General features: G+C 40.5%; 1 protein-coding gene across 1 annotated transcript; it reads right to left on the minus strand.

The window, feature by feature from the left end:
• Positions 1–26428, minus strand: LOC121139905 (spindlin-2-like). The gene is made up of 5 exons (XM_040743935.1): positions 26318–26428; positions 14269–14326; positions 6756–6883; positions 2597–2666; positions 1–806 (listed from the first exon to the last, which is right to left on the minus strand). Exons 1-5 carry the CDS (start codon positions 26426–26428, stop codon positions 1–3), a joined length of 1173 nt encoding a protein of 390 aa, XP_040599869.1.

Here is a 26428-nt window from a genome sequence, read left to right on the forward strand (position 1 = left end):
TCAGATTTTTTTCACCAGATCATAAACATAAATGTGGAAATCATCTTCAAATTTTATGAAATATACAGTGGGCCTGGCTTCAACTTGGTGAATCACCATGCCCACTCTTTTGGAGCCATCCTCTTTGGCATATTCCACATGTTTGCCTATCAGACCATCCATAAGTTCCAGGTCCAAGTCTGGTGGAGGACCCTCATTGATCTCTGGTATAATACGGAGGTCACCCTCTTTAAAATCATCCAGGAGCTGGTACATGTATAAGATTGGGTCTTTTTCATAGGTAATATAAAACCACGACTTTAAGACAGGCGCCTGGGCCAGGACCATCCCCCTCCATTCGTCCTTACAGCCATGCTCCCCCTCAAACAGATGTTCCACTGCTTTGCCAATGATGGTTTCAGCAAGGATAGGATCAGGGACTTGGGATGTGTCTACCTTGTCAGAGAGAAGTTTAAGGGACAATACCCTCTCGTCTCTATTAAGTTCCAATCCATACACACAGTCGACACCATCATATTTCACCAGATAGAGAGAGGGGTTTATAGCAATCTGATCCAGAACGGTTCCTTTCCAATGGGTGATGCGCCCGTCGTCTTCTTTCCACTGGTGGGAAATTCTGCAGCCCACGATGCTATTTTGGGCAGGGGATGAAGATCGGCTCTTGGGTCTTTCCTGTGCAGCGTTTGCTGCGATGGGTTCTGCAACCTCGTTGGTGTTAGAGTCATGGTGTTCTTCAGTGGGCCTGTTGGATTGCCCTTCGATCCCTTGGTTCCTGGAATTCAGGTTGCTGGGTCCTGGGTCCATGGCTGAGGAGGGGAAAAAGAAAGAGACCATTAGCTAAGGGGCCAAATGGCCAACTTCTCCTGGTCGGAAGCCTCAGCACCTGTGGTGGTCCCTAACTGTCCCCAAGAAGCCTGAGGACAAACCTGGCTTTGCACCTGCTGCTGTGCTGTGCTCCCCTAGCTTCCCTGGGCCCCAGCGGGGTGGTGGATAACCAGCAGGATTAGGAATTCAGCTTCACCAGAACTGGCCACTCTTGAGCCCATGGCCCCAGGCATTAAACTCTTTGGAGAAATGTGGCAAAGAGCCTCTCCTCTCTCCACCTTGACTTTCACCTCAGTGCCCTGAGTGTCCCTGCCTGGGGACCTTGGCTTCTTTCAGGTACTCACCTCCTGGCTCCTCTGTGCTCATTTCTGAATCTATGCCTGGCCCCTACAGCAGCCCGGGTCCTCCTCCCTGTGTGCGCCACGTGCCCAGTGCTACTCTGTTTGTCCCCTTGGCCGGTCCCTTTCCACACAGCTCCTGCCTGTTGCCCACCTAGGACCTAGTTTTGCCGGGCGTCTTGTGGCGCGGGTCCAGGAATCTGCACGCGGGGATCAGACAACCGCCTCCCTTAAAAGTCCAAGGCGAGAGTGCCTAGACTAGGCAGGGCTCGCCAGAGCCCAGAGAGAGGAACCGCCGGCCTGCCCGCTTGTCTGCCCGCCAAGACTGTCCTGAATGGTGTCCTGGCAGGCTATGGGAGCGCTGGTGGTGTCCTGCCGCTGGTGGGCTGGTGGGTCCTTCTGCTGTCCTCTGGTGGAGGCAGCTGCACTGCCACCTGGGATTCATCCTTCAGCTGGTGAGGCAATCGTAGTCCCCTCCCCTTTCCCAGAGATAATCTTCCTGGCAGGAGAGAAGAGTTCCTTTCCTGTGGTATACCCTCATCCACCGTGTTAAACTTCTGTTCTCAGAAATTGTTCGGGTGATTAATTAGTTCTGTCTACATGTCCTTGCAAAACCATTGTCAAATTGGGCCAGAACCCTGCTCTCTTCTTGGTTCCTTCAATTTATATCCTTTCAGGGGTTCTTTCCGTCTGCCTTCTGTCTTTCAGGAATTTGCTTTTTCTCTCCACTAATGCCCCCATGAAATTATTCTGTGTATACGAATATGCCTTCCTTTTCATTGGAGAAACTTTGAACGGAGATGTATGCTAGCACGTGGGCTGATGTTTTGACCTAGTCTCTGAAAGGTTCAGGCATTATGCTGGCCTGGCCTGTCACCTGGCAGAATGCACTCAGGCAGCACTCTTGTCAGGCCAGAGTTCCATGAGAACTAGTCTGCAGGCAGGTGCAAAGGACCCCTTTAAGAGACAGACCCCCCCTGTCCCCTGTGGGCCATGTATTCTCTCTTAACTCTTAGCACTCTCCACACTCTTCTCTTACCCCTTCTTCTCTCTACACCCCTCTTCTTGTCTGTCTCCCCCCTTTCTCTCACGCTGCTGTAATAAACTGGTCAGTGTACTCACTGTGGCTTGTGCTCCATTGCACCTGACCTGGTTTCCACCTTGCGCCTTGCGCCTTTCTTTTTTGTTTTGTTTGGTTTTTTTTTTGTTTTTGTTTTTGTTTTCTGAGACAGGGTTGCTCTATTGTTTTGGAGGCTGTCCTGGAACTTACTCTGTAGACCAGACTGGCCTCAAACTCACAGAGATCCACCTGCCTCTATCCCGAGTGCTGGGATTAAACGCATGCGCCACCACCGCCCGGCCGCTTTCGCCTTTCTAATTTTTCTAACTTTTAAACTTTTACAAAAGAACAACAGTCTCTACCTAATTTTTACTGACTGATCTTTCCTCGTCTTTCATTTGGATGTGTTTTCTCTTTTTGTTTTCTCCCGTTCCCTCTTTATTCTATGGAAAATAATCATGGTTACAGCTAGAACACTATGTAAATTTCTTGAAACTGACAGAAAGAACATAATTTCAGTCCTATCTTTCATTTCCTAGGCCTCAGAGCAAAATATTAAAATTATTTCATTTTCTTTTTTCCTATTAGTGCTTTCTAAGGACATAGCATATTTTAAAGTTTTTACTTAGTATATGATTATTGCTTATTCAATTGTATCAATTCAAATGTGTCAATTTTGATTTTGTATTGATCTGTTGCTCTCTCTCAGTACCTGAGTTTTGGAAGAATAGTTCCAAAATAACTCGTAATGAAATTTATTTATCAGAATGTAAACCTTTATGAGATAACCTTAAGTTCTGAGGAGGAAAATAGACAATTTATAATTTGTGAGTTAAGACTAGTTCTCTTTAACAAATACAAGAGTAACAATTTAATATTTTTATAAAATTGTGTACCATCAAGTCTGTTTTTGAGCTGATATTTGATTCATTAAAACTATAAAATATAGCAAAATCAAACAGCCAACAAGCAAATAAACAGATCCAGTGCTCTATCAACAATATGAATATTTAATATATATGAATGGTATCTGAAGCACAAAATATTTACTTTAACAGCCCAACTGGGTTTAAGGCAATAAAATGACTACGAAGTGGTAAAAGAAGAGTAATAATTTTGATTCAGCATTTAAGGTATAAGAGGATATTAACCTACTATCAATGTTTATTATTGATGTCTATGGCCAATGGCACCATAAGATTGTGCTCATTCTGTGTTTATAGACAGCAATCAGCAAGTATGCCACATTTTCTCTAAGATCAAAGCTAAAGCTCACGGGAGGAGGGGAGGGAAACAGAGAGGGACCTGGAATTGACATGTGAAACAACCTTGTTTCTAATTTAAATTTAAATTTAAAAGAGGTTGTTAGCAATAAACCTGAGTAATATGCCAAACAATTTATAATTTAAAAAAAAGCTAAAGCTCACATCTCAGATTATCCTTGAAATCCTAACTGTGGTGGTTTGGATGAAAATGACCCCCATAGGCCTATAGAGACTAGCACTAATACATGGTGTGGTCTTGTTGGGTAGGTGTGGCTTTGTTAGAGGAAGTGAGTCACTGGGGGCAGGCTTTGAGGTTGCAAACGCTCAAGCCAATCCTAGTGTTTCTTTCTGTCTCTTTGTGCTGCCTGCAGATCCAGGCATAGAACTCTGTGCTACCTCTCCAGCACCATGACTGCCTGTATGCCACCATGCTTCCAGTCATGATGATAAGACAGACCATGTTTTCATTTGAAGAAATATGGATTAGAAAAACAGTTGAGCCTGGTGGCACATGTCTTTAATCCCAGCATTCGGGAGGCAGACGCAGTCAAACCTCTGTGAGTTCAAGACCACCCTGGTCTACAAGAGCTAGTTCCAGGACAGCCTGCAAAGCCATGGAGAAACCCTGTCTCTAAAAACCAAAAAAAAAAATGAAAACAGTTGAACGCCTTAAGATTGTGAAGATATAAATGAACCAGGGGACCATGTTCCAGCCCCAGCAAGCAGAAGAACTTGGCAGCTTCTGTCATGTGGTTCTGGCTTTAGAGTCAAGGATACAAGAAAGTCATTTTGGAATCTTCCTTCATGACTAAGGAAAGTAGCTGAGGGCAGGCATTTGTCAGGGGTGTGCCTGAATGAAGACCAGGATAGGCCATTGTATGAAGCTGTGAAGTTGAAGCCTGGATTGCCTTGAAGACCCCAAGGTGTTAAAGATGCAAAAGTCGTGGGATACATGCTGAGGAGAACTACTAACAGGGAGTGGAACCAGCCCCCAAAAGTAGGTTGCAGTCAACGAAGCTGAAAGGAGTTGGAGATCTATAGAGTGCTTTGATATTAGACATGGAGATACAGAGTTTGGAGTTTCACCCAGCTGGTTTTCAGTATTGTTTTGGTTCCTTATTTCCTCACTATGTTCCCTTCCCTACATTTTGGAACAGTAATCTATATTCTGTGCCATTGTATGTTGGAAGAATGTGATCTGCTTTTTGATTTTGATTTTATTGGTAATTACAGTTAAGAGATTGCATGAATCTCAGAAGAGACATTAAACTTGGGGCTTTTAAACACGTTTGAGACTGTTATAGACTATGGGGACTTCTAAAGTTGGACTTAATGCATTTCTGCATTATGATATGACTACAAGCCTGTGGGAGCCAGGGAGAGGAATGTAGTAGTTTAAAAGAAAATGATCTCCATAGGCTAATATTATTAAGAGGTATGGCCTTTTGGAGTAGGTGTTGCATTGTTGAACGAAATGTGTCGCTGGAGTCAGGCTTTGAGGTCTTAAATGATCAAGTCAGGCCCAGTGTCTGCTGCTTGATGATCCTAATGTAGAATTTTCAGTTCCTTCTCCAGCACTATGTCTACCTGAAGGCCATCATGCTTACTGCCATAATGATAATGAACTAAACCTTTGAACTCTATAAGCTGCCACCTCAATTAAATGTTTTCCTTTGTAAGAGTTGCCAGGCAGTGGTGGCACACGCTTTTAATCCCAGCACGCAAGAGTCTGAGGCAGGGGCAGGCGGATCTCGGTGAATTTCAGACCAGCCTGGTCTACAAGAGCTAGTTCCAGGACAGGCTCCAAAGCCACAAAGAAACCCTGTCTCGAGGGGAAAAAAAGAGGTGCAGTGGACTTGGTGTCCCTTTACATCAATGGAAACCCTAAGTAAGACAGAAGTTGGCACCAGAGACTCAGGTATTGCAGTGATGGGACAGACCATGCTGTGATCACATTGCCTTTTCAAAACAGTATAAACCCCAGCTAAGACAGGGGCTATTATCCAGTGTCCTTCTTAGCAGTTGGACCCTATCTTTTGGTCTTTTTTGTCTTTCTGTGTCTGGTATATGTCGCTTAGCATAATATTCCACAATCCATCAATCTGAAATCTATCCTTAAGAGGTGAGATCAAGTAAGAGATTGTGTCATTGGGCATATGCACTCAAAGGAGATAATATACATTCAGTACCTTTTCTTCATTTCATGTCTAGCTATGGGACAAATTGACTTCCACCCCTATAAACACACACAATGGTACATTGGTCCATCAGGGGCACAAAGCAGTGGAGTCAATTTATAGTGTGTTGAAACCTCCAAAACTATATATTCTTTTTAATTTGATTTGTGTTATAGTAATGAAAATATGACTAATATAGTAGACAAAACATAGTTTCATTTATTTAGGTTTTGACGAATATTTGTGTTGTTCTATACTGAGCTATTATGAAGAATGATGCTGAATATATTTGTGTACATTTTGTGCATGTTTTATTTAGACTTTTTTTCTCTTAAAATTTAAATTAGAAACAAACTTTCTTCATATATCAATCCCAGCTCCCCCTCCCTCTCCTCCTTTCCCGCCCCCCCCAATCTCTCCAGCTCCCCACCCAATCCCCACTCCACTCCCCAGGGAGGGTGAGGCCCTCCATGGGGCATCTCCAGAGTCTGTCATTTCATCCAGGGCAGGGCCTAGGCCCTCCCCCATGTGTCCAAGCTGAGAGAGCATTCCCCAATGTGGGATGGGCACCCAAAGTTCATTTGTATGCCAGGGATCAATACTGATCTAGTACCCAAGGCCCCATAGATTGCCTAGGCATCCTCACTGACACCCACATTCAGAGGGTCTAGATCAGTCCCACACTGGCCTCTCAGCCATCAGTCTGGGGTTCAAGATCTCCCACTTGTTCAGGTCATCTGTTTCTGTGGGTTTCACCAGCCTGGTCTTGACCTTTTTGCTCATTACTCCTCCCACTCTGCCACTGGGTTCCAGGAGTTCAGCTCAGTGTTTAGCTGTGGGTGTGTGCCTCTGCTTTCATCAGCCACTGGATGATGGTTCTAGGATGGCATATCAGGTAGTTGTCAAACCCATTATCAGGGAAGGGCATTTAAGATAGCCTCTCCATAATTGCTTAGTTTGCCGGTTGGTGTCATCCTTGTAGATCCCTGGAAATCTCACTAGTGCCAGATCTCTCCTCAAACCTATAATGACTCCATCTAGTATGGTATCTCTCATCCTGCTCTCCTCTATTCTTCCCCCCACTCAAACTTTCTGATCCCCCATGTCTTCCTCTCCTGCCATCTCCCACTCTCTCTTTCCCAGCTCCCTCTCCCATCCCTGTGGGAACAACACACCTTGGCCTGAGTCCCACGTTCCCATCAGCCTGGGAGCAGGCAGCTGTAACCGACCACAGAGAAGACATATTTACTAAAAACATGTTTACTAAAAATAATATGGTGCCTGTAAGAAATGTTTACTGGAGCAATAAGTTCCTGATAAGGGCTCACCCACGGGAACACCCTGACCTTGACCTTTTCCAATGACTAACCGCCTCTTCCTGACCCCCACCACCACACCTGGCGTCATGGCATATAAGCAGCCAGGGTAAGAATAAAAAGAGGGCCTTCTTGAAGCTTTCTTTGCACCACCGACTGGTCTCTGTGTCATCAATCCCAATACCCTCCGCACATTCTCGGACACAGGCTGCGCAACAGGGCGCAGCACATCCCCCCATGTTCCCAATCTGCTCAGGATATCTTGTCTCATTCCCCTTAACTGGGGGTACCATGCATAGATCTCTCTTAGTGTCCTCCCTGTTTCCCAGACTCTGGCAGTGGGATTGTAGGCTGGCACTCCGCTGATTCATGTCTAAAATCCATATATGAGTGAGTACATACCATGTTTGTCTTTTTGTGACTGGGTTACCTCACTCAGGATGGTTTCTTCTAGTTCCATCCATTTGCCTGCAAATTTCAAGATTCCGTTGTTTTTTTTTTTCCGCTGAGTAGTATTCCATTGTGTAAATGTACCACATTTCTTCTGTCCACTCTTCTGTTGAGGGGCATCTAGGTTGCTTCCAGGTTCTGGCTATTACAAATAATGCTGCTATGAACATAGTGGAACAGACATCCTTGTTGTATGAATTTGCATCTTTTGGGTATATGCCTAAGGGTGGAATTGCTGGTTCTTGTGGTAGACTGATTCCCATTTTCCTGAGGAATCTCCATACTGATTTCCAAAGTGGCTGTATGGGAGTTGACACTCCCACGAGCAGTGGATGTGTTCTCCTTTTTCCACATCCTTTCCCTCATAAACTGTTATTGGTGTTTTGATTTTAGCCATTCTGACAGGAGTGAGATGCTACCTCAGAGTTGTTTTGATTTCCATTTCCCTAATGACTAAGGATGTTGAGCACTTTCTCAAGTGTCTCTCAGCCATTTTAGAATCCTCTATTGAGAATTCTCTATTTAGTTCTGCAGCCCACTTTTTAATTGGATCCTTTGGTGTTTTGGAGACTTGCTTCTTGAGTTCTTTGTAAATTTTGGAGATAAGTCCTCTGCCATATGTGGGGTTGTGATTATGTTTTGCCATTCTGAGGGCTGCCTTTTTGCCTTGTTGACTGTGTCCTTTGCCTTACAGAAGCTTCTCAGTTTCAGGAGGTCCCGTTTATTAATTTTTGATCTCACTGTCTGTGTTACTGGTGTTATGTTCAGGAAGTGGTCTTCTGTACCAATTCGTTCAAGGGTACCTCTCACTTTCTCTTCTATGAGGTTCAGTGTGGCTGGATTTATGTTGAGGTCTTTGGTCCATTTGGATTTAAGTTTTGTGCATGCCAATAAACATGAATCGATCCGCATTCTTCTACATGCCAGCTTCCAGTTATGACAGCACCATTTCTTGAAGATACTTTTCCATTGTATATTTTTAGCTTCTTTGTCAAAGATCATGTGTTTGTATGTGTGTGGGATAATATCAGGGTGTTCAATTCAATTCCGTTGGTCTACCTCTCTATTTTTGTGCCAATACCAAGCTGTTTTCAGGACTAGAGCTCTATAATAGAGCTTGAAGTCAGTGATGCTGAGCTTGAACAGGGTTGTTTTGGATATCCTGGGTCTTTTGTTTTTCCATATAAAGTTGACAATTGTTCTTTCAAGGTCTGTGAAGAATTGTGCTGGGATTTTTATGGGGATTGCATTGAATTATTTAGATATATTTTTATTTCTCTCTGATTTATATTAAGGGAAGGATTGTTTGGACATGTGGTAGTTCTGTTCTTAATTATTTGAGGAATCACTAGTGGTTTCCAAAATGATTGTGAGATTTAATATTCACAAATAGTTGCATTTTCTCCAAGCCCTCAACAACTGCTATCTGATGATTTTTCATCATTGCTATTCTACTCTGTGCGATATATTGCCTCATTGTACATTTCCTTGTGATGTCAAACACTTTTTCAGGCACTTTATTAATTGTTCTTTAGATAACTGTATATTCAAATAATTTCCCTATTTTTGTTAGGTTGCCTTTTGTTGTTAAGTTGTAAAATTTCTAAATATAAATATCAGATACATGAAAAAGAAATATTTTATCTTATTGTGTGCTTTGTTCTTTCAGTTTCTTTATCGTGTGCTTTGAAACATAAAGGCTTCATTTTGACAAAATACAATAAATATAGTCTCTCATTTGTTATTTACTTTATTGCGGTCATATCTGAATATACAATGCCAATCCAGGATAATGGAGTACTACACCAAAAGAACCAGCTTCTGAGCTGCAAGCAGGGTGCAGAGAAAATCTCCACACCATTAAGAACTTAGGAGTTTATCCGAGAGATTTCAGGGGAAAAAAGGAAACATGCATATGCTTTTCTTGAACAGCAACACTCTCTATTCTCCTATGTTCAATTGTGCCAGTTTCTTCCAGCTCTCTTTGTTCTTCACAGCTTATAAAGACCCACAAAATCTTTCAGGCATTACATCTGAATGCCACATTCCATTTCTCAAGTACACGATAAGAAATAGAGTCCTCTAGGCAGTTCTTAAGCAATAAATCCAAATTAATTGTCACAATAGCAAGGAAGAAGCATTTTCTTTCAGTTAACTCCCTAATTAGTGGGCTGCTGCTACCTGCAGCTGCAAAAGGAAAAGTCTTTTTGTTATTTATCTGTAGAGGTAGCCTTATAAAACTAAACTACTAAGGAGACTAAAAGAAATAAGGAAATTGTGTGCTGTATCCTATACTATTAAGTGTATAAACATCTTAAATATTTTATGATGAGTTGTCATAAAGGCTGGACTTCCTCGGACTGGAGACTGTTTACAAAGAGCAATGTATCCTTAGAGAGACTGCAGCTGAGCTGAGTGACCCTTTGCAATGGGAGCTGCAGGGCAAGGGGTATAGAGGCATGGCAGATAAGCTTCCTTAGCATTTTCCAAGGCGTGGTAACATTAAAAGCATTTTAAATCTTACGATATATTTTTCTGTCCTGCATGTAACCCTTGACAAGAAGGGAGACTTGTAACTCTTTTTCAGGGCTATGAAGTTAGTTTATATTTTGTAGCTAGCCATGGCCAGTTAGGGAATCTTTTTCTGAGTCTGAACAAAGGCCATAAAACTGAGGTTAGAATTTGTACAGAGAGTTAATCACTGTCCTCTGGCACAGCACTTAAGTTGCTTTGCACTATTTACCTTGGCTCAACAAATCAGACTGCGGCCTACATGTCCTTGTAAATAGGATTTGTGTGTGTGTGTGTGTGTGTGTGTGTGTGTGTGTGTGTGTGTGTGTGTGTGTGAAAAGTTTATCTTAAAACCCAATTAGATAAGAACCTGATCTGATCTGGGGCTATTTCGAAGTTTTATATCAGCCAATAGTATATCATTATGTTGGCAGGTGGGAAAAATACAGGTATTTTCTTAAGCTGTGCTACAAGACAGTTCTTAATGGGAATGTATAATCCCTGATTTGGGCAGCATGTTTTATTTAGTTTATTCATCATAACTCTGTATATGTTAACATTATTAATATCAATTAGACAATACAGTTAAGGAGAAGTCACTTTCTTAACAATCCACAGAATAAAATGCCTAGTAGATGAGGAATGTATTCGTTCAATGCACATACACTGAATATACGCTGTGAGGGATTCCCCAGGACTTCTGGGGAAATAAAGCAATTTAGCACATGTGTAAAATTACAGACAGAAACAACAGATATTCTGGATTTTGTATATTTTGCAGGCTTTGCAAAAAACAGAGGTTCCCTCCATCATAAATTATTTTCTGGTGGGGTGACACTTTGAACATCAATTGTTACATCCTGTTTTTATGCCAACATGGCTCCCAGCAACGTATATTTACACTTACCTGTTTGTAAGAATTTTATTGTCTCAAGCCCTTACATTTAAGTCTTTAATACATTTTGAGTTCATTGTCACATGCTGGGGAGGTAACATCCTAACTTCATTATTTTTGCATTTGACTACCCATTTGTCATATTATTTGTTCTACTAGTACCATATTGAAAAGGCAAGAACAGACATCTTTTTGTTTTCTTTTTGACCTGAAGGGGGAAGTAGTCAGTCTTTTGTCATTAATTGTGATATTAGCAATACTTCATCAGGAATGGTCTTTATGAAATCTAAAGACTTCTTATCCCTTCAAGTGATCCACCTGTCTATGGAGGGCAAACAGTAGCTTGAGTTGTTGGGAGTTTTAATGGGGTCCCTTTGTCCAACAATTCAATTAGCTATAACCCATTTCTGGCACTGTAGGTTTCACTTGGTGGCTAGAGATGTATTGTTGGGTATTTGTTTCCTCCATTATTTGGTGATTCAATTTAGATTTCTTTCATATGTGTAAATATTTTACGAAGCTTCTATTGTAGTAAGACCCCTAAAATGGCCCTTACTGTTATCTTTCACTCCTTATATTCCCTCCTTACCCACCTCTGCCCTCTCCCCTCTCCTTTTAATCCTCCCATGACTCTGTTCTTGAAGACTGCATCTACATATCTCATTGAACATGAGCAAATCATGTTGGTGCCTATCTAGAGTCTTCATGCTTACTGACTAGTGTTCATTGTACTGAAAGGAACTCTGCATGCTACCAAAGGAGAAAGGTAAACATTAACCTAGCAAACAACCTTGTGATCAACAATGGTGACATGCCTGCATGATATGAAGTTCATACAGTGCAATAATGGGACTAACGAAGAAGTAACCAACCACTCTCTAATTGGATTTAAATCTTACTCTATGAGATGGAACCCATGCCCAACATTGCTTAGATGGCCTAGAACATGAGACAGACCATGCATCCAGGAGAAAATCCAATACTATTGCTCTTCTAAAAAGGAACACAACAATAAAATGAATCCTGATGATATTCTGCTATACCCACAGATCAGTATCTCACTCAGCCATTAGCAGAGAAGTTTAAACAAGAACTAATACAGAGATCTACAACTGAATTCTAAGAATGAGAGACCTTGGAACACTCAGTCTTAAATAGAGTGTCTGCACCAAATCCCTCCCCATAGTGGTCAGGGAATTCTGTGGAAAAGGAGACAGAAGGATTGTCAAAGAATCTATGGGGATGGGAGACATCAAGGAAACAATGCCTTCCCAACACAGCAGGAATGATGTACATATGAACTCACATAGACTGTGGCCTCCATATGTCCAAGACAGATGGGCCAGGAGCTAAGAGGGGAAGTGGGCGTAAGCTCCATTCTTAACCCAGAAGCTATATTCAAGTGTCAGCCATTCTCAAAGGAAAAATTGTTTTCTTCTTTCAGTGGTACACAAACCACACTTAAGGGCAGGCCTCATGCCCAGAAAATTGATGGCCAGGCCCAAACAAACTCAATGATATTTTTGAAGATTATTTTTGTCTTGTAGTTCTTTGAGCATTTTTTTTACTGTATTGATATTTTATTTATGTATATGGTTTCTGTTTGTTTTCTAAAATATATGAAATTGCACTTCCTTTTATATTTGCATTTCTCTATTGTTTAGTGATAGTGGACATCTTTTACAAATATTTGTTGGTCATTTGTGTATCTTCTTGGGAGAAGTGTCTATTCATATCCTTTGCCCACTTTTTAATTGGTTCATTTGATCTCTTTCTGTAAAGTCGAGTTCCTGATGTATTTTGAATATTCATCCATTATCAGATGCTTGCCTTACAATTTTTTCTTAGCTCTCTTGATCAGTTTATTTTGCTGTACAGAAGCAGTTTTAGCTAATGTGATTATATTTGCATATTTTTATTATTGCGAGTAGAATCTAAGAAAATCATTACTCAGACAAATATGTAACTTTCCAAATGTTTTCTCTTAGTAGATTTACAGTGTCATGTTTTAAGTTTATCTTTTTTGTTGTTATTTCTTTTTTTAATTATAATTTTTTTATTATTTATTTTTAAGTTTAAATTTAGATTAGAAACAAGGTTGCTTCACAAGTCAGTTCCAGGTCCCTCTCCCTTTCCCTCCCCTCCTCCGGTGCCCTTCCCCCAACCCTCCATGGGGGTGTCCATAGTCTGTCATTTCATACAGGGCAGGGCCTAGTAGATTTACAGTGTCATGTTTTAAGTTTATCTTTAATCCATGTGAAAATTGTTTTAGTATATAGTATTAGATAATGGCTCAATATTATTGTGCATATGGATAAGCAGTCTCCTCATTTTGCATTTTTGGCATCCTTGCTAAAACAACATAACTACATATGCTCACTTTTCTGATCCATTTGTTGGTGAGTCATTTTGCATGCTACTGTCACAATGTTTAATTACTCTTGCTTTGTGCTACAGCTTAAAATACGGTAGTGGGATTGATGTTTTCAGCTTTGTTGGTTTTGTTCATGACTTTATTTGATATTCAGCATGTTTGTGATTTTCTGGAACGTTAGAATACTTTTTTGTCTATGAAAAATAGCATTGATAGGTCGATAGTGATTCCATTGACTTATATTGGAAAATACGTATATTTTAACAGTACCTTTGTTTCCTTCAACTTTATGAACATTTTATATAGTTTTCAATGTATAACTATTTCCTCTCTGTGGTTATATATATTTTAAATATTTGTGAAACTCTTACAAATGAGATTGTTGTCTTGATACTTTTTCAGACATTTTATTATTATATAGTATAGAAACACTACTCATTTTTTAGTGTTGAGTTTGTATTGTGCTACTTTACTGTAATTATTAGTTCTAGCAGTTTTGATGAAATCCTTAAGGTTTTCTATATAAGATCATGTTGTCAGCAAAAAGTCGTGTTTTACTTCATCATTTCTCATTAGGATATTTTTTATATCTTTCTTCTGCTTACTTGTTTCAATCAGGACCTTCAATATTGTATTGAAAATATGTGGTAAATGTGGATAGCATTGCATTGTTCTGGATCTTAGAGGAAATGCCTTGAGCTTCTACCTGTTGGGTATGATTTTAGCTGTAGTTTTCTCATATGTGGCTTTCAATGTGTTGATGATAGCTCCATTTGTCATGTAGTGCCTTTATTATATAGTACAATTTTTTTGAAAGTTTTGGTCTTGGAAGTGTGTTAAATTTTATCATAATTTTGATGTTATATGATCATATTGAAAGACCTGAGGTAATCAGGCTTCAGGCTGAATACCCTGGTGACGTCCCGAGCTCAATAACCAGACAGTTGGATGCAAACCGCAAGAGGTTTATTGTTTACACAGGCGTCTGTGGGCTATTCAGCAGCTTAGCTAACTGAATGTGCCAGGCCCTAGGACAGTTTTCTTTTTATATACATACTTTTGGCAAGCAAAGTAATAGGGGGGTTGTCAGAAGTGGAGCTACTGCAGGTGCAGATCTGGGCAAGCAATAGGGGATTGTCAGAAGCGCGGACATAACTCATCCTCCCTGGAGAAACCACAAGGTCAGATGTACACTTATCTCTACAGCCTGTCGGTTTCCTTCGTTAGCACTCTGGACCCGATGTTCTTTCTAATCAGACCTTGTTCCCTGCCTAGGGGAAGGGACCTTGGGGAATTTTCCACTGAGGTGACCTTCTGAGTCTCAAAAAAGGGGGGATGTGTTGAGGTTTTTCAATATTATTTTATACTTTATTCTTTTACATGTAAACAATTATGCGTATGGAACCCTGTTTACAACTGTCATATAAATCCCTCTTGATCGCTGTGCATAGCATTTTAAAATTGTTGTTGAATTTATTTTTCTAATATATAGTAGTGTTTCCAGCCATAACTATTAAATATATAGGCTTATAGTTTTCTTCAATTTTTGTAGCCTGTTGATGTACAATCATGGTAATGATGACATCATAAATAGAGCATTATGGTGTGTGTAACATGAATAATAAAGACCCAGAGACAGATATTGGGGTTCAAGCTGATGGTCGGATAAGCAAAGCAGCAAGTCATTACCTCTTCCTCCGACTCAAAGTGTGTTCCTGGCCCCAGGAAACCTCAGAGTACCATGCTCCTTCTACAAATCCTTAGAGACAATAGTTCTTCTTGTCTGGAAACTAAATCTCCATGTGAGACCCTTTGCTTCTTCCTTTTACACCTTCCTAGTACTGAGATTAAAGGTGTGTGATCCCAAGTACTGAGATCAAAGGCATGAGCTCTGTTACTCTTCACTCTTGTGTAGGCCACAGTGGCGTTAAACTCAGAGAGATCTGTCTGCCTGTCTCCTGAGTCTTGGGATTAAAGGTACATGCCACCATTCCCTGGCTTTATGGTTTGCTAGTATGGCTGCTGGGATTAAAGTTATGTATTACCACGGACTGGCTCTATGGCTTGTGGATAGCTTTGCATTCTGAACACTCAGGCAAGCTTTAATAAATCGTATGTCATATATCCCACATTGTGGTGTATTTTAGATTTGATAAATGTTTGGTACTAGGATTTCCAGTAACAAGCTTGGATACACACTAAAAATATGAAGTTTTGGAATTTGAAAAATGTCTGAAGGATTTTTGAAATTCTTGGTAGAACAAGTCTGTAGGTCTTTTTTGTTTGTTTGTTTGGTTGGTTGGTTGTTTTTTTTTTCGTTTTTGAGACAAGGTTTCTCTGTGGCTTTGGAGGTTGTTCTGGAACTAGCTCTTGTAGACCAGGCTGGTCTCAAACTCACGGCTGCAGGTGAAGCTGGCCATGGTAGTACAGGCCTTTGATCCCATCACTTTGTGAGACAATGTCAAATGGATCTCTGTGAGTTCAAAGACAACCTGGTCTACAAAGCGAATTCCAGTACAGGTTCCAAAGCTACACAGAGAAACCCTGTCTCGAAAAACCAAAAAGTATATAAATAAATAAATAAAATTGCAGCTTAAAGGTGATTTTCATGCAATCTCACAGAAAAAGTGAAGAACAGCTGGGCGGTGTTGGCGCACGCCTTTAATCCCAGCACTCGGAGGCAGAGGCAGGCGGATCTCTGTGAGTTCGAGGCTGGGCTGGACCGACAGTCTCCAAAACAATAAAGAGAAACCCTGTCTCGTAAAAACCACAAAAAAAGTGAAGAACATGATATTGGAATTATAGAAAATGATCCTTGACAAAATGATAGACAACTGAACTCTGTTATATTGAATATATTGAATATAAAATAAAATGAACTTTGATATTTATTTGAGAAAACTCTTTTAACATTACTATTACTGTTTATTAATTAGTCTTTATAATGGGCTTTGTTGTGAGTTTTTAAAATTTTTGTTGTTGTTGTGAGTTTTTACATGAATGTAATATATTTTGATGATAATCACCTCCCCTCCATTATCTGAGGAATTTCATACCTGAAAGGGAGAGTGTAGACTAGAAAAAGGCCAGCTAAAGGAGGTAAAGGAAAAGAGGGAGACAGAATAGATGTCAGGAGGGCAATATTATATACCTTAACCAAAAAGGGGAACATGGTATCATGTGTACAGAACAGATTTTTCTTCCAAGGATTCAGTAACTACACCTTCAACTTCTTGTTGTCCTTGAGGGTCAGGAGTAACCATACCTCAGGCCAGGTCTTTTGTTATTTAGATAAGACACACAAGGCCAAGATTGAACATCCTAAGGTAGCTACCTACGCCTTTGACCTTTAGTTCTTATGACTTACTGAGGACAGTTTTGAACTCTCTGCCCTTGAGCCAAGATGGAGTGGAGTCATCTTTATGGTCACTGACAATTTTTCTTACTGATTGTGGCAAAATAGGAAAGAAAGAAGTAAATTGAAAAAGATTGTTGTTAAATAAAAGGGATACAAATATGGATATTTAGAATATACACATTATATTAAAAACATATTCTATCAAGTATACCAAAAATGTGGTTGGACAACTTTATAAAGACACAGTTACTGAAATAATGAGAAATATTCTGTAGTTTGGATCTTAGCTATTGTTTAAGGACCTGTATTATAAAGGCTCAGTTCCCAGTATGACACTATGAGAAACATTAAAAGATTTAGCATACTGGAAGTTTATCAGGTCATATGGTATGTTATTCTTCCTAGCTTGCTCAGTCTGTGTCTTAGTTAGGGCTTCTATTGCTATGAAGAGACACCATGATCACAGCAGCTCTTATAAAGATAAAGAAAAACAGTTAATTAAGGTGGGGATTTACAGTTTCAGAGGTTTAGTCCATTGTCATCATGGTGGGGTGCAGGCAGACATGGTGCTGCAGAGGTATTTAGGAGTTCTACATCTTGCACAGCAACAGGAAGTGGCCTAAGAGACTGAGCAGTATCTTGAGCATATAGAAGACCTCAAAGCCCACTTCCACAGTGACATACTTCCTCCAACAAGGCCACACCTATTCCAACAAAGCCACACTTCCTAATAGTGCTATTCTCTTAGGGAGTCATTTTCTTTCGAACTGCCACAGCATGCTTTCTTCCACAACTCAGGACCACCTGCCCAGGGTTGGTAACACATGTGTATTGGCTTTCTTTACACAATATAGATATTCTGTCTTTTATTTTTGAAGGCTTTAACTTATTTGTTTGTGATTATTGTTATTTAATAAAGAAACTCACAGCTGAGTTTGACTGGAGTCTCAGAGAAGGCTTTGAGCCTTTAGAGATAGTCAAGGAATAAATCAATGCTTTAGGTATAATGACATGGACTTGGGAGTCAGGACAGAAGGTTATAGTTTGGATCTGGAATATCCTCCATGTCTCCAAACTATTAACAACAACAACAACAACAACAACAACAACAACAAAATTGGCCTAAGATTGATGCTATTGGAAAACAGTGGAAACCTTAAGGGTGAGACATAATGGGGAGGGAGGAGTCTTTTGCTCTCTAGAGTCAGTCAGTCAAGGGGAACTGTAAGATGCTAGTTTCTTCCTATTTTTGTCTTCCAGCCATCAGATGAGTGGCTTACTCCGCTAGATGCTCCCATCAAAATGTGCTGCTTTGCTAAAGAACCAAAGCAATTGATGAAGTGTCTTCTAATCCCTGAGTCATGATAGGCATGTTCAGTTTATAATTTGCTGCTAATAGATGCAGATTAATATGGAATGTGACTAGTATATCCAACAAATGGCCAGTGGTAGCACACACCTTTAATCCTAGCACATGGGAGGCAGAGGCAGGCTGATGGATCTCTGTGAGTTCGAGGACAGCCAGGACTTTCACACAGAGAAATCCTGTCTCAAACAAACAAACAAACAAGAAAAGAAGTGGTCAAAGAAAAGATCAAATGAAGGAAGGCTGTCAGATTTCCAGGGTTCTGTGTTGATGGCCATGTCAGAGGAGCTCCAGTCACCAGTGGAGCTTATGGAGTTCAATTCACCAAATTGCAATGCTAAACCCTGGAGAAGCAAAGCCCCTGGGGGATGGGTTGTTTCCAGAATGCCCCCTGCTTCTGCTGTGCTTCCTTCTAGCTTGCTCTTACTGTATTTGGCATAGTGTGATTACTACGTGGAAGGATTCCACTGTATCTAGTATAGTGTGATTGTTTCATGGAAAAATGCCACGCCTCCATGGGAAATTTACTTGTACATCATAGTGAAGATGATTTTTATAACAGCAATGACACTTAGTTGAATCAGTTATTTAATTGAACTTTCTGAGTCAGCAGAAAAAATACAGGTGACTAAGACAGTTAGTGGAAATATTTAGGGAAATGGCGTAGGTTAGTCTGTTAATTGCTCTAAGAGATCCTCAAAAAAGGCAAAAATAGGCTAGAAGCTACCTTCCCCTTTTTTAGATATGAAATTTGTTCAGGATAAAAAGTTAGAGCAAGGAAATTCCATGCATTATAGATCCATGAATTCTGGCTGTGGAAAAACAGGCTGATGGTTAAAGAAAACAATCATGTTCCTATACCCAGGTTATGCCTGAGTTCCTTTGTCATATAGCTTATAGAATTAATCACAGGTTTAGGTATGTACCTTAAAAAACAAAGTTGTGAAAGGAAATTAAATGACCCTATTATTGGTAAAGAAAAATAGATGATTAGCTAACCACTTGTTTAAAGTTTTGTAGAATAGAATAGGAATCTGTTACAATGAAACGGCAAACAACTGCCTGCCAGTCCAAAAGGAACTGGGTAAAATACAATTGACCTGCTTAAAACTTCACTAATCAATCATAAAAGAATCATTACTTTGGGATAAAAATGTTATGGTGGGAAAATTAATGCAAAGGAAAATGTTTAACTACTTGTGGCCGTCTAAGAAAAACATATAACTTGTGGTTATAATGTGATTTCTTCCTGTGTAAAGATCTTAATTTGTTTTTGGAAAATATTTAACTTGTGGTTGTGAGGCAGTCTTTTCTTGCATAGAAATTTTTGTTTTAGAAGGTATAAAAGGGATAAGAGAAAACTAAGACAGGAAGAAAGAGAACAACAGGGAAGAAAGAAAACAACAGGGAAAGATCACAGAACAAGCAGCAGAAAGAGAAAAATAAAATGAAGAATTAAGCTTTGCCTCTCAGATAAAGTCCTGTGTGTGTGTGCATATAGTAGTAGTAGTAGTAGTAGTAGTAGTACTTCCATGGACTCCACACCTCCTCTCCAGTTTCTCTGACCTACAGGGAGCTGGTTCTCTTGGCAGTCCTGAAAGCAGGAAATAGGCAATAGGCCTATTCAACACTGTTATTCTAAAAAGACAAAATTGACACTGAGAAAAACTGGTAAGATGAAGATTCTAGTGGTATCACCAGAGCTCCACAGGCACATGTGCATAATATTGAGTGCCAGAGAACCATTACCTCTCTGGTTCTGGATAGTAAGACCACTTCTTTTGTTCCAGAAGACAGGACAGTTTCTCCATGGCACAGACGGCAGGACTGACACCCAGGGAGTGGGCTGACACCCTGATGATTCTGAAAAACTGACAGAGCATTGAGTCAATAATGACTATTACAAGATTTAAAGATCAATGGAATTGAGACAGTGTAATAGTACATGCCTTTCTGGCTGAGACAGGGGTTCACAGAGTATTCAAGGCCTGCATGAACTTCATAGTTAGTTCCACGGCACTCCAGGCTACAGAAAGAAACCTTGTCTCAAAATAAACAAAACCAAACCTAAATTTATCTTTTTACTTTTAATATTTTTCTTGTTACACATGACCCATCTCCTTTCCTTTAAAATTCTGTTATCAAAATAAAAAGTCAGGGAAAAGAGAAATTAGAGTCCTTTGAGCAGAGGAAATGATTCCAACCTGCCAGGAGTCAGCAGGGATTAATATAATAGCTCAACATTGTAGGACCTAAGCAGAGATCAGAAGAAGCCAGAACAAAGGACATTTTAAAATGCACAAATGGAAGTCCATTAGAATATCTCCTTTTTTATTCTTTTTAAATTTTATTTTTGAGATTAATATAATTACAATTCTCCATTCTCTTTCTTCCTCCCAAATGCTCACTGCCATACACCCCTCTCAGCTATCCTTCAAATGCATGGTCTCTCTATTCACTAATTGTTATTGCATGCATATATGCATATTATCACTAAAAATAATCTGCTCAGTCTGTAGAATATTACCTGTATGTAGGTTTTCTTGAGAGTTTCACAAGAGCATCTATTCATTGGGCTTTTTCTTGTTGTTGCCTCCCACCCACCCTTGATCAACCAAGCTGGAGTTGAGAGTAATGAACCCAGAATTTACGTTCAGGCACTTTAATAGCTGGTGGAGTGGCTAAAACCACAGTGCGGGGTCCCTCTCAGATGGCATCTAGAGAGGAAGGGAGAGAAGATATTTAGTAACAATTTGTTGCTTCTTTTGGCTAAAACAATAGTAGGCTTGTTTCTCAGGGTTGTAGGTTGGTGCTGCAGTATTGAGCCAAAGTTGTAATGTCCTATATCTGGGCAACATTTTTATTATCAAGAAGAAAATAATTATCAAGGAATAGCTGTCTAAAAAACATCTCATTTGGAATTAAGTATGAGCCCTTGATCTGTTTTTAAAAAATGTCAACCGTTTTAATCTTTAGTTATACCTTTCTCTTGGGAGTTTAAGACCATACAGATGACCAAAATTAACCATTTTTTTCTATCAAGATAAGTTGACAATCCTGTTCTCAGTTATTACTTGGACTTGGGAGGAGCACCTGGCTTGTTAAGCTTTATTTTATCAGTGTTTTTTGTGGGGGGAGGGGAGATTAATTCAACACTTTGCTCGACTTGCGGCTTCATTTGAAAGCATTAAAGGCAATTCCTTCTGTGTAGACTCTCCTTGAAGAGTGTACACTGGTTAGAGACCACCTGGTATGATTTCAGTGGCTCCCTAAACAAGAGGACAGGTGACTTGCCAAAACTATACAACTGTTTGATAAATGTCCTTCCATCTCTTGAGACCTAGATGACCACGGAGGGTAAGGAAGAAAATATTATCTCTTTTAATCTCTCTATCTACATTTGTATAGGTCAAGTATGGTTATTGAATGCCCAGAAGGTAAGTTACACTGCTCTGGAAATTTTAACTTTTGTGTAATGTTTAGCTGATTCTAAATCCAAACACTTAAGAACAAAAACTTAGTGATATATATTTTTGTTTTTCATTTCCTCTGCTTGAAGGGTTCCAATTTCACTTCTTCCTAACACTTTCCCTGCCTTTCTTGTTGCTTTGTCTCTATTCAGGCAGCAGTCAGAGTTTTTCTTTTCTTCCTATGCCCAAACTCACATAAATGGAACTGCTTTTTGACATTCCCTAGGTAGGCTTGATGAAGAGTTAGCATAAATGCCACACTTGACAATTCTACACAGTTTGAAGAAGCCAGATAAATCAGTTCCCCAGTTCCCTAAACAGCAGTTAGAATTACCTCTTCTGAGCAGAGGAGGTGAATAAAATAAGTGCTAGAAACTGGGAAGGTAGTTTGTGGCAACTCATACATGCTTGGAAAGTGCTCTACCCATTGAGCTATATACTCAGCCCATATTTCTGAGAGTGAAGCCAAAATGTATATGATATATTTTACACCAACTCTCAGAGTCCTATGCATATTATTTACTTTCTTTGATAATATAATCAAAACTCATAAAAGAATTTATTAATTTTTCTACTGTTCCATTTATTGCCAAAGAGTGAAACCAGTATGGAACATATATATGATCAGTATAAATGAGAAATTATCCCTGAACAAAAGGATTCATGAATGTCCATTCTCTTTGGACTCATGAAGTTGTAGGAAGGTTGAAGGGGAAAGACTTGAAGTAGACAAGTATTGATCCAAAGGGTGTTTGGGTTTTACCCAATGTCCTGGCCAGGAGGACACAACGAAGGTCTAGCCCAGAGAAACCTGGACAGGAGACAAGAGAAATGAACGGCAAGGCAACATGGCGGATCAAGCTGCATTTATTGAAGATTTGGTACAAGTTTATATAGGGGAAATGAGGTAGGGGATGGAGCAGAAGAATGCAAGACAACGAGTGAGGGGTTATTTCCTAGTAACCAGGTCACAGAATGCCCTTAGGGTCACTTGAGGACAGGATAGCAGGTGAAGAAAAGCAGTGTGAAAGGGTCACAGAAGGAGGGGCTAAGTGATCTAATTGTGGAAAGTTTCCTATTTGCCATAGGCTATTCCTGTGAACCCAAATTCATTAGGAGCCTGGGGAGGGGGAAGAGGGTTGAACGGGACTGAAGGTAGCTATTCTTTTAACACGATGGACTATTCTTTAAAAAGGCTGGCAATATTTACAAGAGGTTCTAAATAACAATGATTGTTCCTGACAACCCAAGCTTTAGCTAAACATTACACAAAAGTTAAAGTTACAGAGTAGTATAACCCCTGATAAGGTGATCAAAGCTTTGGCTGAGTTCAACCTAGCACCCATCATTATGGAGGCCTCCAAGTGGAATGCAGGTATTCATTAAGAGCATGGCCCACATAAGAAGAGTCTGAGTCCTTCACTGCAGCTTCTACTGAGAATGTAATGTACTGGCTGTGCAAAAATATGTCTTGGAACAGGCAAAGGTACTAATGAAGCCTTCCAAACAAAGGATTTACAATTGCCTATGATAGATCCTGAAAATTTACATATATGATTTTGGCTTAAAACTGAACTATTCAACTTCATTATTTGATTTCCCAAACCCTGAATAAGAACAATAAACTCCCTTTATCTTGGACTCTAAAGGGCCAGGTTTTTGAAAGGCTGCTTGAAGATGCAAAAAATAATTCCAGGCCATAGAAGGATCAACCTTGCTTTGAAGAGTAAATGTGAGCACGAACACTAACTAACCAGTGTCAAGTCAAGGAAAGAGGTTCTAGAGGTCATCTATTTTGTTAGGAAACTAACAGGCCGATAAGCTTCCAAGAGCTTCATACTGTGCCAGTTTTATTGACACAGGTGCATGACAAGATATTAGAATTATAAAGACTATTCCTCAGTAGGCAAGTAGGATTCAAAGGCTATTGAATTACTCAACAATACATGGGCCAATGTCTTAGTTAGGGTTTCTATTGCTGTGACAAAAGACCATGAACAAAAGCAGCTTGGGGAGGAAAGGATTTATTTCATCTCACATGCCTCATGTCACAGTCCATCACTGAGGATATCAGGGTAAGAACCTAGAGGCAGGAGCTGATACAGAAGCCAAAGAGAGATGCTCTTTACTGACTTGTTTCTCAAGAAATGCTATGGAAGTTTGAAAAAAAGTGGGCCCCAAAGGGATGGCACTATTTGGAGGTATTGCCTTGTTGGAGGAAGTGTGTTACTGTGCGAGCAGGCTTTGAGGTATTTTTTTCCTCAAGCTTCCCTCGGCATTACACTCAGTGGACTTCCTGTTGCCTCTGAGTCAACATGTCTGCCTGCATGTCGCCATGCTCTCCTTAAGTCCAGGATGATAATGGACTGAACCTCTGAAACTGTAAGTGAGCCACTCCAGGTAATTGTTTCATTTATAAGTGTCTCTTCACAGTAATAGTAAACCCTAAGACAGAAGTTGGTACCAGGGACTGGGGTATTGGTGATAGGCTGGACCATGTGTTTGTTTGGAGAAATTTGGACTTGGGTACTTTAGTTTATGGAATCGATGCAATGCTTTAAGCATGGAAGACAGGTCCTAAGAATTATTTGAACTGTTGGGAGCTCACTCAAGAGGTTTCAGAGAAGAACTTCAGTATGCTGCCTAAAGATCATTCTTGTGATATTTTGGTGAGGAAAGTGACTACCTTTTGCCCTTGTCTGAAGAGTCTGTTTGAGGCTAAAGTGAAGAATTTTGGATTAATTTCCTTGGTAGAAGAAATCTCAAAATGACCTAGTATAGACTCTCTTGTGTGTATATTAGTGATAACTACAATGAAGCTTTATGATGAAAAGGAGCAAGCTAAACATGGTAAATTGCAAAAAACACACATTTTGAGGACAGCTGCCTCAAGGGGGGGGGGAGGCTAAATATTCTGTTCAAGAAGATAAACAGACTATGAAATTTAATAAAGGGAGTGATGACCTCAGGGCAAGATCCCATCTAGCTAAGTTTCCAATTTGAGGAAAGGAATTAAAGAAAAGTTTAGAGCCAGGTGTAGTGGTACACTCCTTTAATCCCTGCACTGGGAAGGCAGAAGTTGTCAGATCTCTGAGTTTTAGGACAGCCTGGTCTAAATATCAAGTTCAAGGACAGCCAAATTTAGGCAGTAAAGGAAAACAGAAAGATGATAAAGATGTAATTGAACAAGGGGCCCATGTCCCAGCCCCAGTAAGCAGCAGAACTTGGAAGCTTTGTCCACATGGTTTTGGCTTTAGAGGTAAGTATAGAAGAAACAGTTTACAAAAGTTGTCTCCTTGCCTAAGGACAGTTGCTGAGGCCAGGCATATGTCAAAGGTGTCTCTAAATGGAGGCCTAGTAGAGAGGCTGTTGTGTGAAGCCATTAAGTTGAAGCCTGGATTGCCTTGGAGAACCCAAGATGTTGGAGATGCCAGAGTCATGGGATACCTGCCATGGAGAGCTACTAACAGGGAGTAGAACCAGCTGAAGAGAAAGATGTGTGTTGCAGTCAACGGAGCTGAATGAAGTTAGAGACATGGAGGGTGTTTTGACATTGAAAGACCCCGGCCCACACAGGCAAGCTGAGGCTCATGGAAAATTCCGTTTCCCCCACAGCTGAATAGTCATTTTTTTATCAGAAGGGAACTCTGCCCAGGGACACAGGTGTCTATAGCCAGCCCAGCAAGATTGGGCAAGCACAGAGACCTATTGTTCCTCAGATAGGGCCAAGGCCGAGACTTGAGTTCTGAGAGAAACCTTAATTGCCCTCGTTCTGAGCCCCCGCCTCATTTAAATTGCCCAATCAGGGTCCCGTAACTAGGCTTCTCGCTTCTGTATTGCGCTTTTTGCTATAAAAGAACCCCCGAGTCCCCAGCTCGGGGCTCTCAGTTCCCGAGACTGAGACGCCCCGGGTACCCGTGTATTATCAATAAAGCCTCTTGCTGTTTGCATCCAAGGTCGTGGTCTTGGTGTTCCTTGGGTTCGGGTCTCCCTCCCGTGGAAGTCCCCCGGTTGGGGTCTTTCAACATCAGACATGGAGATGCAGAGTTTGGAGTTTTCCCAGCTCATTTTCAGTCTTGCTTTGGTCCAGAATTTCCTCATTATGTTCCTTTCCCTGTGTTTTGGAATGGTAATGTATATCCTGTGCCATTATATGTTGGAAGTGTGTGATCTGCTTTTTGATTTTGATTTTTACAGAGGGATTACAGTTAAGAGATTTCCATGTGATTCAGATGAGATGAGACTTTGGACTTCTAAACACTGTTTAAACTGCGACAGACTATGGAGACTTTTGAAGTTGGGCTGAATGCATTTTTTTGCTGTATGATATGGCCTTTGAGGGCCAGGGAGTAGAATGTGGTGGTTTGAAAGAAAATGGGCCCGAGATGTGACCTTGTTGGGGGAAGTATGTCACTGTGGGGGTGGGTTTTTAAGTCTCTTTCTCAAGCTTCTTTTAGTGAGACAATCACTGGACTTCCTGTTGCCTCTGAGTCAAGATGTAGGACTCTCAGCTCCAGCACCACATCTGCCTGTACGCTGTCATGTTAGCCTTCATGATGATAATGGACTAAACCTCTGAAACTGTAAGTGAACCCCCTCAATGAAGTGTTTTCATTTGTAAGAGTTGCTGTGGTCATAGTGTCTCTTCACAACAACAGTAAACCCTAACTAAGACAGTTCCTCAGCCTGCTTTTTTATACAACTCAGGACTACCTGCCCAGGGATAGCACCTCCTGTAGTAGGTTAGCCCCTTCCACATCAATCATAAAGCAAGAAAATGTTCCACAGGCTTGCCTACAAGCCAATCTTAAGGAGGCAATTTCTCAATCGAGCTTCCCTCTTCTCAGATGACCCTAACCTGTGTCAAGTTGACATAAAGACTAGGCAGCACAGTGAAAGGATTGATGCTTACCTGTTGGGCTTTTGAAGATGAAGTAGTATCATTAAGGATTTCAGCAAAGGTTAGGAAATTGTCACCCACAACAATTTCTATTGCAAGAGAAGTCTCCTTCACACTGTGCAT

Source organism: Mesocricetus auratus, unplaced genomic scaffold, assembly GCF_017639785.1.
Source record: "Mesocricetus auratus isolate SY011 unplaced genomic scaffold, BCM_Maur_2.0 Super-Scaffold_100003, whole genome shotgun sequence".
NCBI lineage: Eukaryota > Metazoa > Chordata > Mammalia > Rodentia > Cricetidae > Mesocricetus > Mesocricetus auratus.